The sequence below is a fragment of the Aristolochia californica genome, unplaced genomic scaffold, assembly GCF_029961685.1.
Source record: "Aristolochia californica isolate CCGP_79_NKW_82.1479 unplaced genomic scaffold, dmAriCali1.0.hap1 SCAF_1, whole genome shotgun sequence".
NCBI classification, from domain to species: domain Eukaryota; kingdom Viridiplantae; phylum Streptophyta; class Magnoliopsida; order Piperales; family Aristolochiaceae; genus Aristolochia; species Aristolochia californica.
In genome coordinates this window covers 55,695,906-55,709,950 of record NW_027181770.1, presented here as the reverse complement: position 1 = coordinate 55,709,950, position 14,045 = coordinate 55,695,906, and the positions used below count along the sequence as shown (strand labels likewise).

Sequence of the window (14,045 nt, the reverse complement as noted above, 5' to 3'; positions counted from 1 at the left end):
TACTTGTTTGGCTGTCTCAAGATGAACTACATTATTTACAACACTTCATTCCATACTCTAAAGCAGCTAACTAATAATAAGTGTATCTTCCTTATGCTAATTGTTGTATAAATGTCTTCCTCATCCACAAGAAGAGGTGGCTTACCTGGTGATCTAGTAGGTGTCCAGTAATAAAAAAATCTCTTAATCGATCGAGACCAACTTAAGTAATTTGATAATTTTTTTAAAAGAATGGTAGTGATCTTAAGCAAATCACTCTTACCACCTATGTTAAAACACACTTCTTCAGCCATGAAGTAAATTTGCAAACAACAAAAGAGAAGAGATTCTCAATTTGGTGTGGGAATTTTTTACCCATAAACAGTAATAATTAGATTAAGCATTTGGATATTGTAAAAGTAAAATTTGTTTAAGCATTTTATTTTTAAATACTTAAATAAATAAATAATTTATTATTTATTAATTTAGACAAGTTAAAATCTATATTAACTTATTAATAAAAAAATAAAAAAAACTATCTTATAAAACTTAAATCTATTAGAATATTTTATTAATAAATTTCTTATATATTTTTCACTATATTTTTCACTATACACTAATATAAAAAAATATTTTCCATGACACCAACTAATACAAAAATAATAATAATAAATTTTCAATTTCGTAATTCATTTTTTAAAGTGCATAAATGTTCCCCATGAACAAGATTTTTTCTCTTCATTGAAGTTTTACAGTTTACGAGAACCTGGGGTTTTTCAGCTTCATCCGTTGGATACAATTCTATAAATGAGTTGATACGAATCTCTCGGGACGTAAGGAAAGGGAATGCAGAGTTGAGTGGGCTCACAATAGCGAGCTTGAGATGGTTTCGCTGCCGACTTGGTTCCGATACATGGCACACAAACTCGAGTACTCGGTTACTTTAAGCTGGAAGGTTATTTCTCCCTTTGCCCTTTTCTATGTTTGCTTTTTGGGTTTTCTGCTGATTGTGCAATTTGTTCAGTTCTTGAAGGTTTTGGAAATAGGTGTGTTTTATTTTTGTTGAGTTTGATTCTTCTTCTGTTCCATTTTCTTGCTTCCCGTGCTGTGCTTACCAACTAGAAAACATTCCTGTTCTTGTTCAGCGGAGGGTTTTGTTGATTGTTGCCTTATCCGGAGTCGTGCGACTTTTGATTGTTGCGTTGTTTTCTTTTTTGCTATTAAAATTTGGTTTCAGCCTCATCTTTTTATAGTTTCCTTTTCATATAAAGTATGAATTGGTTCTCCTTTTTTTGCTCTTTGTGTTTCTGATAATTGTCTCGTTTGATATGTTACTTTTTTCCTTTTTTTTCTCTGCTGCGTGTTCAAGGTCTGAGCATTATTTTTCTCTACTTTAAAGTACGCCTCCATGCTGTAATTTGGTGAGCTATTAGACTGATTTATCGTTCTGCCTTAACCGCCGGTAGATTGCAATGTGGTTTTCATCGTTAATTGCTGGTTGGCTTTGCTGCAAGCTCATCTTGATCTCGATGAGGTCTTTGATGTCTTGTATGAATTCTACCTGTTATGATGCTCCTTATTTTTCATATTTTTCCATAACAGTTGGTTTCTAGTAATTTATGTATCCGTTACAATTCTCTTTTTTCCTATTTAAAATTTGTGCCTCAAACATGTTGAACTAAAACTTATAACTCTTCTTTGGTGCATTGCTTAGTGGAATCTCTTGGCAACTTCTGTTTAAAGCCCAACTAAAAGGTGTTTAATCTTAAGAACTTACCTGGTTACAAGGAGTCCTGCGCTGCAGTCCACGGAATGCAAAAGTTTGTGTTGACATAAAACAAAACTGACCACTAGAAGGAAAACTTTTGTATAAGGTACAAATATATAGATCTTTTGATGCCTGCCTAATAGAAGATTGATAAAGTTCACAACATGATTCAAAGGGATCTAGTGCTTGTACCTGAAAAACAACTTGTATAACACCTTGCACCTATACAAATATGATCTTAAGGTATATATTATATGTTTTTTTTAAATGCAACGCATATTATGTTTTAAAAATATCTGGTTTTGTTGGTGTCTGAAGCAGATGAGAATGCAGTTATGGTCAAACCAAGTTTCTTCTGGCTGAGTAGGACATGTAGGTTCTATACCTGATATGAACCTATGTATTATGGTCAATAAATTGGTGTTTTGTAGTTGCACTGTTGCCTTATCCTTTATATGAAGGTGTTGTGACCTGGGTGTAAACTGGGATGTGGCTCCCTAGTTCCCTTGCTTTCCCCAAATCCAGACTCCAGACTTGGGACAAGTCAGGGGGACTTGGGGCAAGTCAAGGGGACCTTGGGGAAGTCAGGGGAACTTGCAGAAAATAGAAGGGACAAGTCCAACCCCCAACCTTACTGGCTTCCCTCCAAATCCTGGTCAACCTGGCCAAGTCGTGGGTCCTGGCAAGTTGGTCAGCCATGCTTAATACCACTGCATAAACATTGGAGTTAAACCTAAATGAGTCATGCTTAAAAGTGAAACTTTAGAAATGAATGGATGTTATGGAAGCATGGTTTAAATACATGAGCTCTACACTACAAGCCATTTGCTACAAAACTTGTGTTTCCAACATGGATGACTTTATACTTGACCGTTTTTTTCAATAGATTGTGGACAACTGTAGCTCCTTGTCATTTTTTTAGAATCACACCTTAAGAGAAGCTACCTGTATTGCCGTTATTTAGCCAAACAGAGGTTAACCCATCAACAGTTCATTGTGCCTGATGCCTTCCCCTTGTTCCTGAGGCGTAAGGCTTATTCTATTTTCCTTTAATCACAACTTCACCATTAAAAAGAAAACAAACAAAACGTAGTTGGCTACAGGGTAGCCAGCAGTTGCGGTTTCTCAGTTCCATTTTTTTTTCCGAGGTTAACCCATCAACAGTTCATTGTGCCTGCTGCCTTCCCCTTGTTCCTGAGGTTTAAGGCTTGCCTCTCCTCCCCTTTTGTATTCTATTTTCCTTTAATTACAACTTCACTATTAAAAAGAGAACAAAAAAAACGTAGTTGGCTTCAGGGTAGCCTACAGTTGCGGTTTCTCAGTTCCAATTTTTTTTTTCTGACGTTAACCCATCAACAGTTCTTTGTGCCTGCTGCTTTCCCCTTGTTCCTGAGGCGTAAGGCTTGCCTCTCTTCCCCTTTTGTATTCTATTTTCCTTTAATCACAACTTCACTATTAAAAAGAAAACAAACAAAACATAGTTGGCTTCAGGGTAGCCTACAGTTGCGGTTTCTCAGTTCCATTTTTTTTTTCCTACGGCAACAGATTATTACTTTCTAAGTTTCAGATTATTCTACTATATTTGTTATACAATGTCACCGATTCCGTTAAGAGTTGCCGGCCACAGTGATTAATACTGAGTATTCTACTATATTTGTAGTACAATGTCATTGGTTCCATTTAGAGTTGCAGAGGCCAAGGTAAGTGATTAAACCACTTCCATATTGTTGGTGTTTTGAGCCTCCATGTACTTATGCATAATCTCTTTCTCAGCTCTCTTGTCACCTTTGGCAGTTGTTCACCTACTTTTAAAGTAGTCAAATAAGTTGCATTAATATTTCTAAATATTTATTACAATTCTGAATGAGCCAATTGTCAAGTTTCTTCAATTTCCCTAGCAACCTTGAAATTCTTGATTCTCATCTTGATTGTTGGAAGCATTAAAAAAAAAAAAGTTTGTTTTCTTCCAGAGCAACTTCACCTTGAAAGGCCTTTTGTTGTTTTTCCAAGGACTGGTGATGTCACTGAATCTGAACCATTCTCCTTTTTATAACGCCTCAAACGATGCAAATTCTGTTTGCTTTCTGAAAACACATGTTGGCATATGCACGATGTGCTTGATTTTGCCATTTAGTAATCCTTACTTGGTCACACTAGACAAAAATCACCTTGAAGGATCATACAAGGTAGTCTTTCTTGTCTGCCCTGTTTGTGGACTCTTGTATTTGATGCACACTTCGCTAAATAAAAGTACATAAATTGTCCATGTGAGGCTGTATTAGTTACTTGTGCAAACAAAATGAGGTGTTAATTACTCTTTGATGATTTTTTCTTTGTTTGTGCACATGGGAGATTTTTTTTTTTTTTTTTGAAATAGTAACATAGGAGAAATTTAATGGCACCAAACTATTTCATGGGGTTTTGTCTGGAGAAGAGAATCCGGCCTCATGAAAGAAATCCTTTAGGCTTTAAAAAAATTTTCACTTGGATTTTAGATTGCTTTTCTTTTCCAGGGAAATTTCCCTTTTTCATTTTCTGCCTTAATCCTAAAATTGACTGGGAAGTAAATTCCTTTGTTTTGGTTCTGCTCAAATAAATGTTTTCTTTAATTGTGTGGACTGTCGAGCATATGTTGCTTCCCCTTCTAACTTGTGAGACGGATTGTTCGATAGAGATGTTTATGACTTCTCTTAGGACTCAACATCTTAGCTCTTCTTGGGAGTTATATTTTGGCCCTTCACTGGCTTATGCTTTCAGAAGGTGGAGGATTTACCAGATTCTCAGCTTCCAACAAAATCACCACAGGGAAAATTATTCCAAGTTGGGACTAACGTGCCCCTAGTGTATAATAATATTGTAAATCTGATATCTTCTGTACAATATAGAATTGCCTGTAAACTTGTGATAACTGGGGATTTATGACTAAGAAAAAAGTCTTGCCTAGAACCTAACACACTTTTTGAAAACCTTAAGCAAACAAATAATGAATTTGGATATGCATACTGTTCAAGAGAGACTGGAGAGGAGAGGCTTACCCATCTTCAGCATCCTTGTGTGGGCCCTTGAAGGGGTAAGGCCAAGTCATTTAAAACTGAAACCATCTGAAACATGAGTTGACCTTTTTTCAGCTCTTTCCAAAGTAACGGCCGCTATGTTTTCTAATTTTTAACACCAAATGAGGCATTCACTATCTTAGCAAGCTTTTGGTGGACTTGAACTGCTTTGGTGGCTCAAGGTATTTGTTTCTTCTGTCATCATTGGACAAATTAGAGTAGGGAAACACCTGACAAAGAGGCTTTACCCTCTCTCTCTACCAGGACCATTCTGTCTCTATTGCTTTGGAGAAAACTTTAGTATCTCAATACCAAAAGTCTCATTGATTTTGTATCATTAATGTAAAGACAATATTCTGGATGATCATCCTTGTAGGACCTTGTAGGAATCATGAAGCATAAAATCGCGTGTTATTCTCTCTATAATTACCATAGACAGGCTGAAAGAACTTGTATCCAATGCACACATTCTGTTGCATTTAATTAGTAAACTGTCTGGTGTCTTTTTGTTGTATGCATTGCCTTGTCTCCTCCCTGTTATTTGGCTATATAGTGCCTCCCACTTCTCGCTATTGGAGAGCAGTGGATCCATATTCTGCTTTACGATGCCCTTCCCTTTCTGTTTGTTTGTAAAGGTTGTATTGATGATGAAAAGAATATTCTTTATTTTTTAAATGAGAAAAGAATATTCTTCAAATTTAAATGATTGAAAACTAAAAAATACTCTAGGAAGACTGAACATATCTGAGTAGTTTGACTGTTTTTTCTCTTAGTAAATGTAAAATTTTAGTGTGCTTTGTAATTTTCTTTCTAAGTCTTAATGAAATTTGCATAATGTTGCAGCATTATAAAATAGGTCAAATTACCGAAAGAGATGTTGGGGACACTATTTGGAGAAATGTATTTCAAGGCAAATTGACGTACCTGCATTGGAACAGAGGTGAAGAGATGGCGCCAACAGTAGCAGCCCAGGGTGGAACTCTTCTTGTTCGAAAATTGCCTTATGTGGATCCAACGTACTGCCACCCCTCCTACTATATTGGTTCATCATTTAAAAAAATTATATCGGTTTATGTGGTTGTCTTGCAATATTGTATTTCTTCTGGTTGTCTGTTGTGATAAAAAGAGTTTTTTGCTATTACAAAAATATTTAGTAGCTTTTTAATAATGTGAGCTGGATCACAATTTGATTGTCAAAATGGTTCATTTTCCGTCATTCAAAATGAAAAGAAAAAGAAAAAAAAAAGTTCACCGGGCAAACTCTTGTCCCTAACATGAAGGTCTGCAGGCCTGTGAAAGATTTTATTAAATCCAGTTGCTCACCATTTTTCAAAGTTCAATATCACTTTCACCCTCATTTTTTTCTTAGTCTGGTTGGCACTTATGGTTGCAGTTCTGTGACAGGAATGTTTTTGTTGGAGACATTGTTGTTATGAAGGACCCTGAGAAAGCAGATGACTGTCTTGTTAGAAGGCTGGTTGCTGTTGAAGGGTATGAAATGGTATCTAATGATGAGAAAGATGAGCCTTTTGTTCTTCAGAAGGACGAATGTTGGGTGTTGTCTGACAATGAGTCATTGAAACCAAAGGTATCTCTTCTGCTCACATCTTCATATATTTGTGATTGTTTTATTTAACTGGTTGACTTGTTCTAGTCCACATTAAAATCAGGTTGATTATGTTTAGATGTCCAAACGTGTCCTTACTCTCTTTGTGTTGTTCCCAATTGGTCTCAATTGGAATGTATCTAATCTCAAATGTTTTTGAGGCTAAATTGATTTTTCTTCTGCCATATGACAAGACCTTTTTTATATTTTTTAGCAGGAAGCTAGGGATAGTCGAACATTCGGGCCTGTGTGTCTGGCGGATATTGTTGGTAGAGTCATATATTCATTACGAACAGCTGTCGATCACGGTCCTGTACAAAACAGGTAATTTGGCACAGCTCTAATTTGTTTTACAAACTGCTGTCAGTTTTTTCTCCTCATCAGGATTTCTGAATTTTGCTGCCTTTACTTCTCACACGCATACATCAGTCGTTTTGGGATGTACAAAGATTCACCAGTGTTAGCGGTGGAGTTAGATGTTGATGAGATGGCAAAGAATCACAAAGCATAAGACTTTTAAGACGGCAAAGAAGATACAAGAAAAAGGGGTGGTGAAAATAAATGGCACTTTGATATTACTTTTTCCTTTGTGGGTTTTCGATAAGGAGGACATTCAGGATGTGAGGTTCTTTGAGACTGACTGAAGATGAGATTGTACTTTGAAGCATATCTCCCCAGTGTTATTTTAGTTATTGAAGCCTCAGGTAGGTAGTGTCCTGGAACAGGCTCAGAGCACTTCACTTTTCTGGCTGTGTTCTGTTTATGGCAGGTGAGAGAGATTGAAGAGTGTTTTAACGGCAAAATATCATGTGGTCCAGGATACTGAAAAGATGTTTCTTTGGAGGTTTACCATGAAAAGAAACCTATTACTTCTGTAAACAATTTCCACCGTTGCATTCACATTCACTGTTTCTGTCAACAAGCTTCTTGCAGTTGCATTACACAGTCAACTTGAACTTCCCACATAAGAGAAAATATTAGTTCAGGTAGAAATAATATTAAAATTTCTGGAGTCTGATAGAAGAGGGTGCTAGCATGTTCGAAAGAGCCCCAAGTACTTCTATTTGCTCTTTTTCACTACTATAATAGCTTGATAGGCTCCTTAGTCCTAAGCATTTCTACCCTTTGAAAGGCTCTTGCTATTCCCAAACCTACAATTTTGAATCTCCCAAAAGGAGTATGAATGCCTAGCAAAAAGGTACATGATTAAAGAGTGGTTTTACATCAATCCACAACACTATAGGTTAGTATCACATTAAAAATATTTGAAACCATTCATTATTGAGAAGTTGTTCACAATTGTAAATGTGTTCATGCCTCATCATAATTACACCTAGAAGATTGTTGATTGAAAGTGTAAACTTTGGTGTCTTAGTTGAAAATTACAAAGTAGATTAGAACCAAGGGGTATAATTAGAAACTTGGCCTTGACTATGATGAAACATTCCATTCCAATAGTCAATATAGTGATGGTGTATCTCCCACTTTCTCTTGCAATAGTTTTTAATTGGGAGATTAATCAGCTAGATGTTATAAACACCTTCTTTCATGGTAATTACAAAAAAGTGTACATAGAACAAACCCTCGGTTTTTAAGTTGTTGATCTTATGTGGCACTACAAAAAAATGGACTTCTTTCGGCGAAAAATCCACTGGCAGAATTCGCTAGCACGTTTTCATTGGTAAAACTTTTGCTAGTGAATTTACAAATTCACTGGCAAAGCGCAATGCTGCTTTCTCAACGAAAATTTAAATTTCACTAGGAAAAGCATAAAAAATTAGAATTTTACTTTTAAAATCGATATTTCCCAATTCAATATAAATATAATATAATTATGAGAATAAAAATATTCAATTGAATTATAAAAATCAAATGTATATAAAAGAGAATATATACAATAAAATCCCCAATTTTTTTACAAATTATACAAAAATAATAAAAAAATTATACTTTGTTTACAGGAGTATCTAAAGGTGGACGACTCTGACTCTATATCCGTTGAAAGAAGTAATTCATCTTATCCTTGATGATTTTTATCTTATTTTCGTGGTTATTTCATAAATTATCCAATCACATTGCAACACAACACTCAAAGCTGCTCTTGACCTTGGGTCAACGCCTCTTTAGTCCACTACAACTCCTCCTCCACATGTGCAATCGACTAAGATGAAGATGATCGAGCCATCTTAACTACAGTCGGTTAAGGTAAACCCAACCCCTTAACATACCTAGATGTAACTCCTTGAACACCATACACAATGGCACACTCATTTGCCTATTCACCAACCTCCTGTGCCTTATGAGTAATCCAAAATTTCTCAATATTAAAGTAATGTAATTTATACCCTACTTATTTAAAGGACACATTGTAAATATATTACATTTGTAATATAATTGAAAAGGGTATCGATGTAATTATAAAGTGAGTTACTCATTATTATAAATACATTAAGGGGGAGGATTAGGCATGTCACTTAACCTAATCCTCCTTCCGTCCTCTCTCAAACTCTCTCTCAATTTCAGACTCTCTTCTTCGCTCTCTCTCTCTCTCTCTCCTTCCTCTCGTTCCTCTTCTCCCTCTTTTACCTCACCTTCGGTTTCTTCTTTCTCTTGTGCTGATTATTTACGGTATTATCATGGGATCCTAAATCTAGCAATACTGTTGGCTTTATCAACCTTGGCTTTTTGCCAAGTTTCACGTATTTATAACGGAATAATTTAACCTCAAACATCTTGTTGAGTGATTCTTTACTTTAGCAATAAATTATAAACCTGATTAATTATAATCATTAAGAATTTGTCACTAGTGAGTGTTATGTTTTCTACATCTCATTAAAGTACACAAACGTCCCTAGATTTTCAGGGGTGTGACTATAAATAAAATTTGTCTGAGGATGTATCTGAATAAGCGATTTTCCGGGGAGGTGACGGAAATGATGAAACCTAAAAGGCCCTTATCGATTATAAACAGACACGAGGAGGGAGAAACCAGAGAACCCATTAAAATGCACAACCGCCACTAAAACCCTGTACCCAGTTCGAGCGATGTCGAGCGGACTACGTCTTCTCTCCAGCAATGTTGCAGGTTAGCTCTTCTTATCCCCTTCTTTTTAACCTTTTGTTTCTTTCTCGATTACCTCTATGCGATATTAATCCTGCCATCGTTGCTTTCAACTACATCACTTCTCACCATTAATGGCATCTTAAACTACTAGACATTCCTTGGTCTACTTCTGCTATCTTTAATGTTGTCACTCGGAGAAACTTGGTCATGAGAACTTGTGTTAGCTACGAGTTCTTTCTACAATCCACAAGCTGAATAATGTACAAGTTTATTACTTTCGTGGCTTCCTGGGGTTCTCTTAGTGTGCAAATGGCCGGAGGCGCGTCCCTGAGTTCTTCGAGTAGTTTTGTTGTTTGGTGAGGTAGAGGGTATGTTACGTGCTATGCGTCTTGTGACTTCTTGCTCTCCTGAGTATCAAGGTATTCGAATGGAAGTGGACGAACTCATGATATATTGCTCATTTTAAGTGGTGTCTTTGGTTTTTTTTGCTCCCAGCACCAGAGCCAATCTGGTTGTACTCTACCTACATGGAGTTACCTTCTGAATAAAAAGAAGGTTGCTTTCTAGTTCTTTGCATACTAGGACTAAGAAAATATGATTAACTAATCTACATCAGCTAGCTAGGGTGGATTTGACGAGGATTAAGATTGTGGCCAATAAAATGGAGGCAATTGATTGACATTTGGTGTTAAGCGGTTCGTCCACACAGGTCAAAATATCATCTTGTTAGCTGGGAAGAAGTTTGTCTGCTCCAAAATCAGGGGGATCATGGGATTAAGTGGACTATGAGAAATGAATTTGGCATTTTTTTGCTAAATAGTTTTGGCACTTTAGAGTGGAGAAATTTGCCTCGTAGAGGAAAATCGTCTCTGCAAGTACTATGGCACCAATCCTCTATTTGGAGACCCATATGTAAACTGAAGTGCTCCTTGCCTGGTGTTTGTCTAATTTTAATTCTGGCTCTGGTCTCTGATCAGGCAAGTCCTCTCCTAGAGGATGAGTTTCCTACTCTTTATGTTTTGGCCTATGACGTGGATCTTCTGCTTAGTTATGTGCATGATTCTTTCTTCCATCAGAGGTGAAACCTGAATTTCTAAGAAATCTCATGCATTGGGAAGCCTCTGCTGGCTGTTGTTAGCTTTCCTTGCTTGGTACATGTTATTCTTGTGATCAATTGGATTAGAAAATTGTCTGGAAATGGACTCCAAATGGAAATAATACTGCCACTGCATTTTCAAAATGTTAACCCTGTTCCAAGGTTTTGACCAACTTCCTTTCTTTTGAGAGACTCTCACCCAAATTCCTATATTTTTTTTGGTGTGCTGTCAATGGAAAAATAACAATTCTCCATCAGCTAGTGAGTCAGGTAGAAGGCATGATATTAAATTGTGCAATCAGAATAGATTATTGATCATTTTTTTGTGCACTGTGCTAATGTGCTTAGGATTAGGGCTCACGTTTATGTCACCTTAGTTTCCATCTATGCTTTTTGCTACTGTTAAGGATTTGATCTCCAAGTTAGTTGGTCACCGCTTGTTGTTGGAAAGGATAATCCCTTGGAAGAATTCTCTAACTGTTACTCCTCCCTGGTGCCACTGGAATTCGCAGAACCAGTAGACTTTTGCATGCAAGGTCAAGTCAGCCGGTGGAGTTAGTTAAGAGCCTAAATAGTGAACTCATTCTGTCTTGGGAAAGTTGCCCTCCTGATTTCATTTATCAGTAAAGTACTGCTATCTGGAAGAACTGGTGGGAGATTTCCTTTGTTTAGAATGTCTCTGTTCAAACCCTGGCTCCTTGGCTCCTCGGCTCTGTCTCCTCAAGAGAGATCTTAAATCTGGATTCTGATTGTAGCTCTTATGAAATGTAGACCGGCAAGTTTTTTGAAGATTTATTGGTATTTGTTCATTTCTTTTTGAGTCTTGGCTTAATGCTGTAGCTACTAATCTATTGCTATGAATTCCTCACCTGTCTTATGTTTCTCTTGTTGTACGCTGTTTCTTACAAAAATGAAAGAAGAAGAAGAATAACTGACAATTTGGCATTGTTTAAGCTTGTAAAGATGATATGTTAACCAGTTTTAAGAGGTTGGATAAAAAAATATAGGACTTTTATTTTTTATATAGTTATTCTCTTAATGAAAAAAACTTCTGGACTCTTGACATAATCCCTAATAGATGTAACTTTCTGAAGGTGTTAGACAAGTGCATTTTTTAGAATTTTCATAAAAATTGAGTGAGCAGTAAAAATAAATTTATGATGTATGCTTTTATTCCAAATGAGCATCAAATTTTGGATGCATGAGATATGGGCTGTTCATGCAGGGCATGGTCTACCTGAAGGGAGATATCTTCCTGGATCTGGAATTTCTGGAGCAGCAGCTTTACAATCTCATTCCTGTCATGGCAGCGTGAAACCTTTTTCAAGAGTCAAGATCTTGTTGAGAGGAAGCTATGTTGGCTGTTCCAAAAGGGCATCATTGACATGTATGGCAACTTCAGGAGGCCCAAAAAGAAACCCTGATTTCTCTAGGCAAAGCAAACGAGGGCTTGGGTTCTCTCGAGGCAAGAATAGGCAAAATGATGATAGAGATAACTCTGATAACCTTGAAGAGACAGAACTTCTAACATCAAAAAATGGGCCTTTACTTTCTCTGTCTGGTAGTCCAAGGTTTCAAGCTACGGCTACTCCAGGACCACGAGAGAAAGAAATTGTAGAACTGTTCAGAAAGGTCCAGGCGCAGCTTCGAGAAAGGGCTGCCATTAAAGAAGAGAAGAAGATTGAAGCCTTGCAGGGACAAGGAGAGCGAGGAACTGTTGATTCACTTCTCAAGCTCTTACGGAAACACTCGGTTGATCAAGGGAAAACTAGATCTGGATCAGAAGATTATAATCTTGATCAGCAGGACACAAACAGCTCATTCGATGATGGCCAAAGTTCAGACTTCTTAAGTTCAAATTCTATTGCAAGGGATGAGGTGCAAGAACCAAGAGGCACATCTTTTGGTAGACCTGCTTCAAATTTCCGGCGTAAATCTCCAGTTCCCCGAGTAAGATACCAACCAATTTATTCCACTGAAGAAAGTCTACTCACTCCTTCCAAGTCCCAGGGAAATAAAAAGAAGACTGTAAGAATGGAGCTGGATCCAGCACCTGTTTCCCTAGACGTGAACAATGAAGTGGATGAGTTCCAAGGTGTGAATGATGAAGAGGTTTCTGATATGGATGATGAAGTGGATGAGCTTTCTGTCACTTCTGATGTTGATGAAACCCATGATGGGAGTATAGAACAATCATCAGCATCATTGCCTACCAACCTGAGCTCACTGAAACTATCAGAATTGAAGGATCTTGCAAAATCTAGGGGCTTGAAAGGGTATTCCAAGCTCAAAAAGAAGGAACTTGTTTCATTACTAGACGAAGGCACTGTCTGAGAGAGAGCATCCAGTAGTTTAATCCTGTTTTTTCACCTTCCTGTTTCTATCTTTTCTCCTATACCATGCTTTTCAGTTTAGAACTCTTCTGCTCGCAGGATTTTTGTTAGCTATCGAGTTTCACAGAACTGGCAAAACCGACCTGGTTAATTGAGTTTCTTACCGATCTAATTTTTGTGCTTTTAGAGCTAGTAGAGGCATATCATGTCTGATTAAACCTAAATTAATTACACTGATTGTTTTAGTCAGCTAGATAAATATTTTTGGTATATGGCCTTGTAATTTAAATCCAATGGATAATTAAGTTAACACCGTTAATACATCTTAATAAAAAATATATATAATTATTTAATTACCTTTTTTTTCTTCAAAAAATAGGAAGAGGAGAGAAAGAGGCTCCTCACTTCCTCTCAATTTGTGTCCCCTCTCGGCCTCCCTCTAATTTGACCACCTCAGGTGCAGCTTACAAAATTGATGGTGGTCACTTGGAGAGCAACATTGCGGATGAGATTGCTACTGCATCTATAGTGTTTGACAATCAAAATTCTAGCTATGCAAATACCCTTATGGATCATACAAAACGGGTTTGTTTGCAATTTTTTTCAACATTATTAACAAATTGATCAACTTGAATGGAAGTCAACAGACCCACTGAAGTTCGAGTCTAAATATCCAACATCTCCAAGTTGTCAAATCATCTATACATAAGATTGAAGTTCTTGGTCTCTTTGAGATGTCGCATGATTTTCCTTGCAATCTTCTCTAGTGATCCATACTAGGGTTAATCTAATATCTACCTAACATTCCTACTATAAATGCAATGCCCGGTCCAGTATAGACCTAGACATATAAGACTTGCAAGTTTTAAAGCATAAGAAATGTTCGTTCCCTTTCAAGGTCATTTTAAGAACATTGGTACAAATTAAACTGGTCACCTTTAATAATATGTGGTGCTACACTTGGTGAACAATTTTACATCCTAAATCTCCAAAGTATTTTAGTGATATAGGCTTCTGAAGACAATCCCAAGATACCATGTGATTTTTCTTTGTGGAGTTTTAATGTCAATGACACATAAGATGTTTTGCCTATATCTTTCATATCAAAGTTGCATGAGACAAACTTTCACCTTATATTCAACAAAG

General features: G+C 36.8%; 2 protein-coding genes across 3 annotated transcripts; both read left to right on the top strand.

Moving 5' to 3' along the window:
* Positions 1–739: 739 nt before the first annotated feature.
* On the top strand, positions 740–7,103 carry LOC137961928 (mitochondrial ATP-independent inner membrane protease subunit 2-like). 2 transcript variants are annotated; one of them, XM_068808588.1, is made up of 5 exons: positions 740–934; positions 5,644–5,816; positions 6,205–6,388; positions 6,624–6,730; positions 6,836–7,103. In XM_068808588.1, the coding sequence occupies exons 1-5, from the start codon at positions 863–865 to the stop codon at positions 6,915–6,917; spliced, it is 618 nt and encodes a 205-aa protein (XP_068664689.1). In that variant the 5' UTR covers positions 740–862; the 3' UTR covers positions 6,918–7,103. The 2 variants fall into 2 exon arrangements, with proteins under 2 accessions (XP_068664689.1, XP_068664680.1); XM_068808579.1 differs by having other exon boundaries at positions 6,621–6,730.
* Positions 7,104–9,379: 2,276 nt separating this feature from the next.
* Positions 9,380–13,148, top strand: LOC137961921 (rho-N domain-containing protein 1, chloroplastic). The gene is made up of 2 exons (XM_068808565.1): positions 9,380–9,491; positions 11,792–13,148. Exons 1-2 carry the CDS (start codon positions 9,452–9,454, stop codon positions 12,898–12,900), a joined length of 1,149 nt encoding a protein of 382 aa, XP_068664666.1. The 5' UTR covers positions 9,380–9,451; the 3' UTR covers positions 12,901–13,148.
* The last annotated feature ends 897 nt before the right edge of the window (positions 13,149–14,045 follow it).

Excerpts from the sequence above, each read along its gene's own strand:
- LOC137961928 (XM_068808579.1), top strand. The coding sequence starts at position 863 with ATGGTTTCGCTGCCGACTTGGTTCCGATACATGGCACACAAACTCGAG. Across the intron at positions 5,817-6,204 it reads TTGCCTTATGTGGATCCAAC|GAATGTTTTTGTTGGAGACA; the intron begins GTACTGCCACCC and ends GTTCTGTGACAG. Across the intron at positions 6,731-6,835 it reads CACGGTCCTGTACAAAACAG|TCGTTTTGGGATGTACAAAG; the intron begins GTAATTTGGCAC and ends CGCATACATCAG.
- LOC137961921 (XM_068808565.1), top strand. The coding sequence starts at position 9,452 with ATGTCGAGCGGACTACGTCTTCTCTCCAGCAATGTTGCAG. Across the intron at positions 9,492-11,791 it reads TCTCTCCAGCAATGTTGCAG|GGCATGGTCTACCTGAAGGG; the intron begins GTTAGCTCTTCT and ends CTGTTCATGCAG.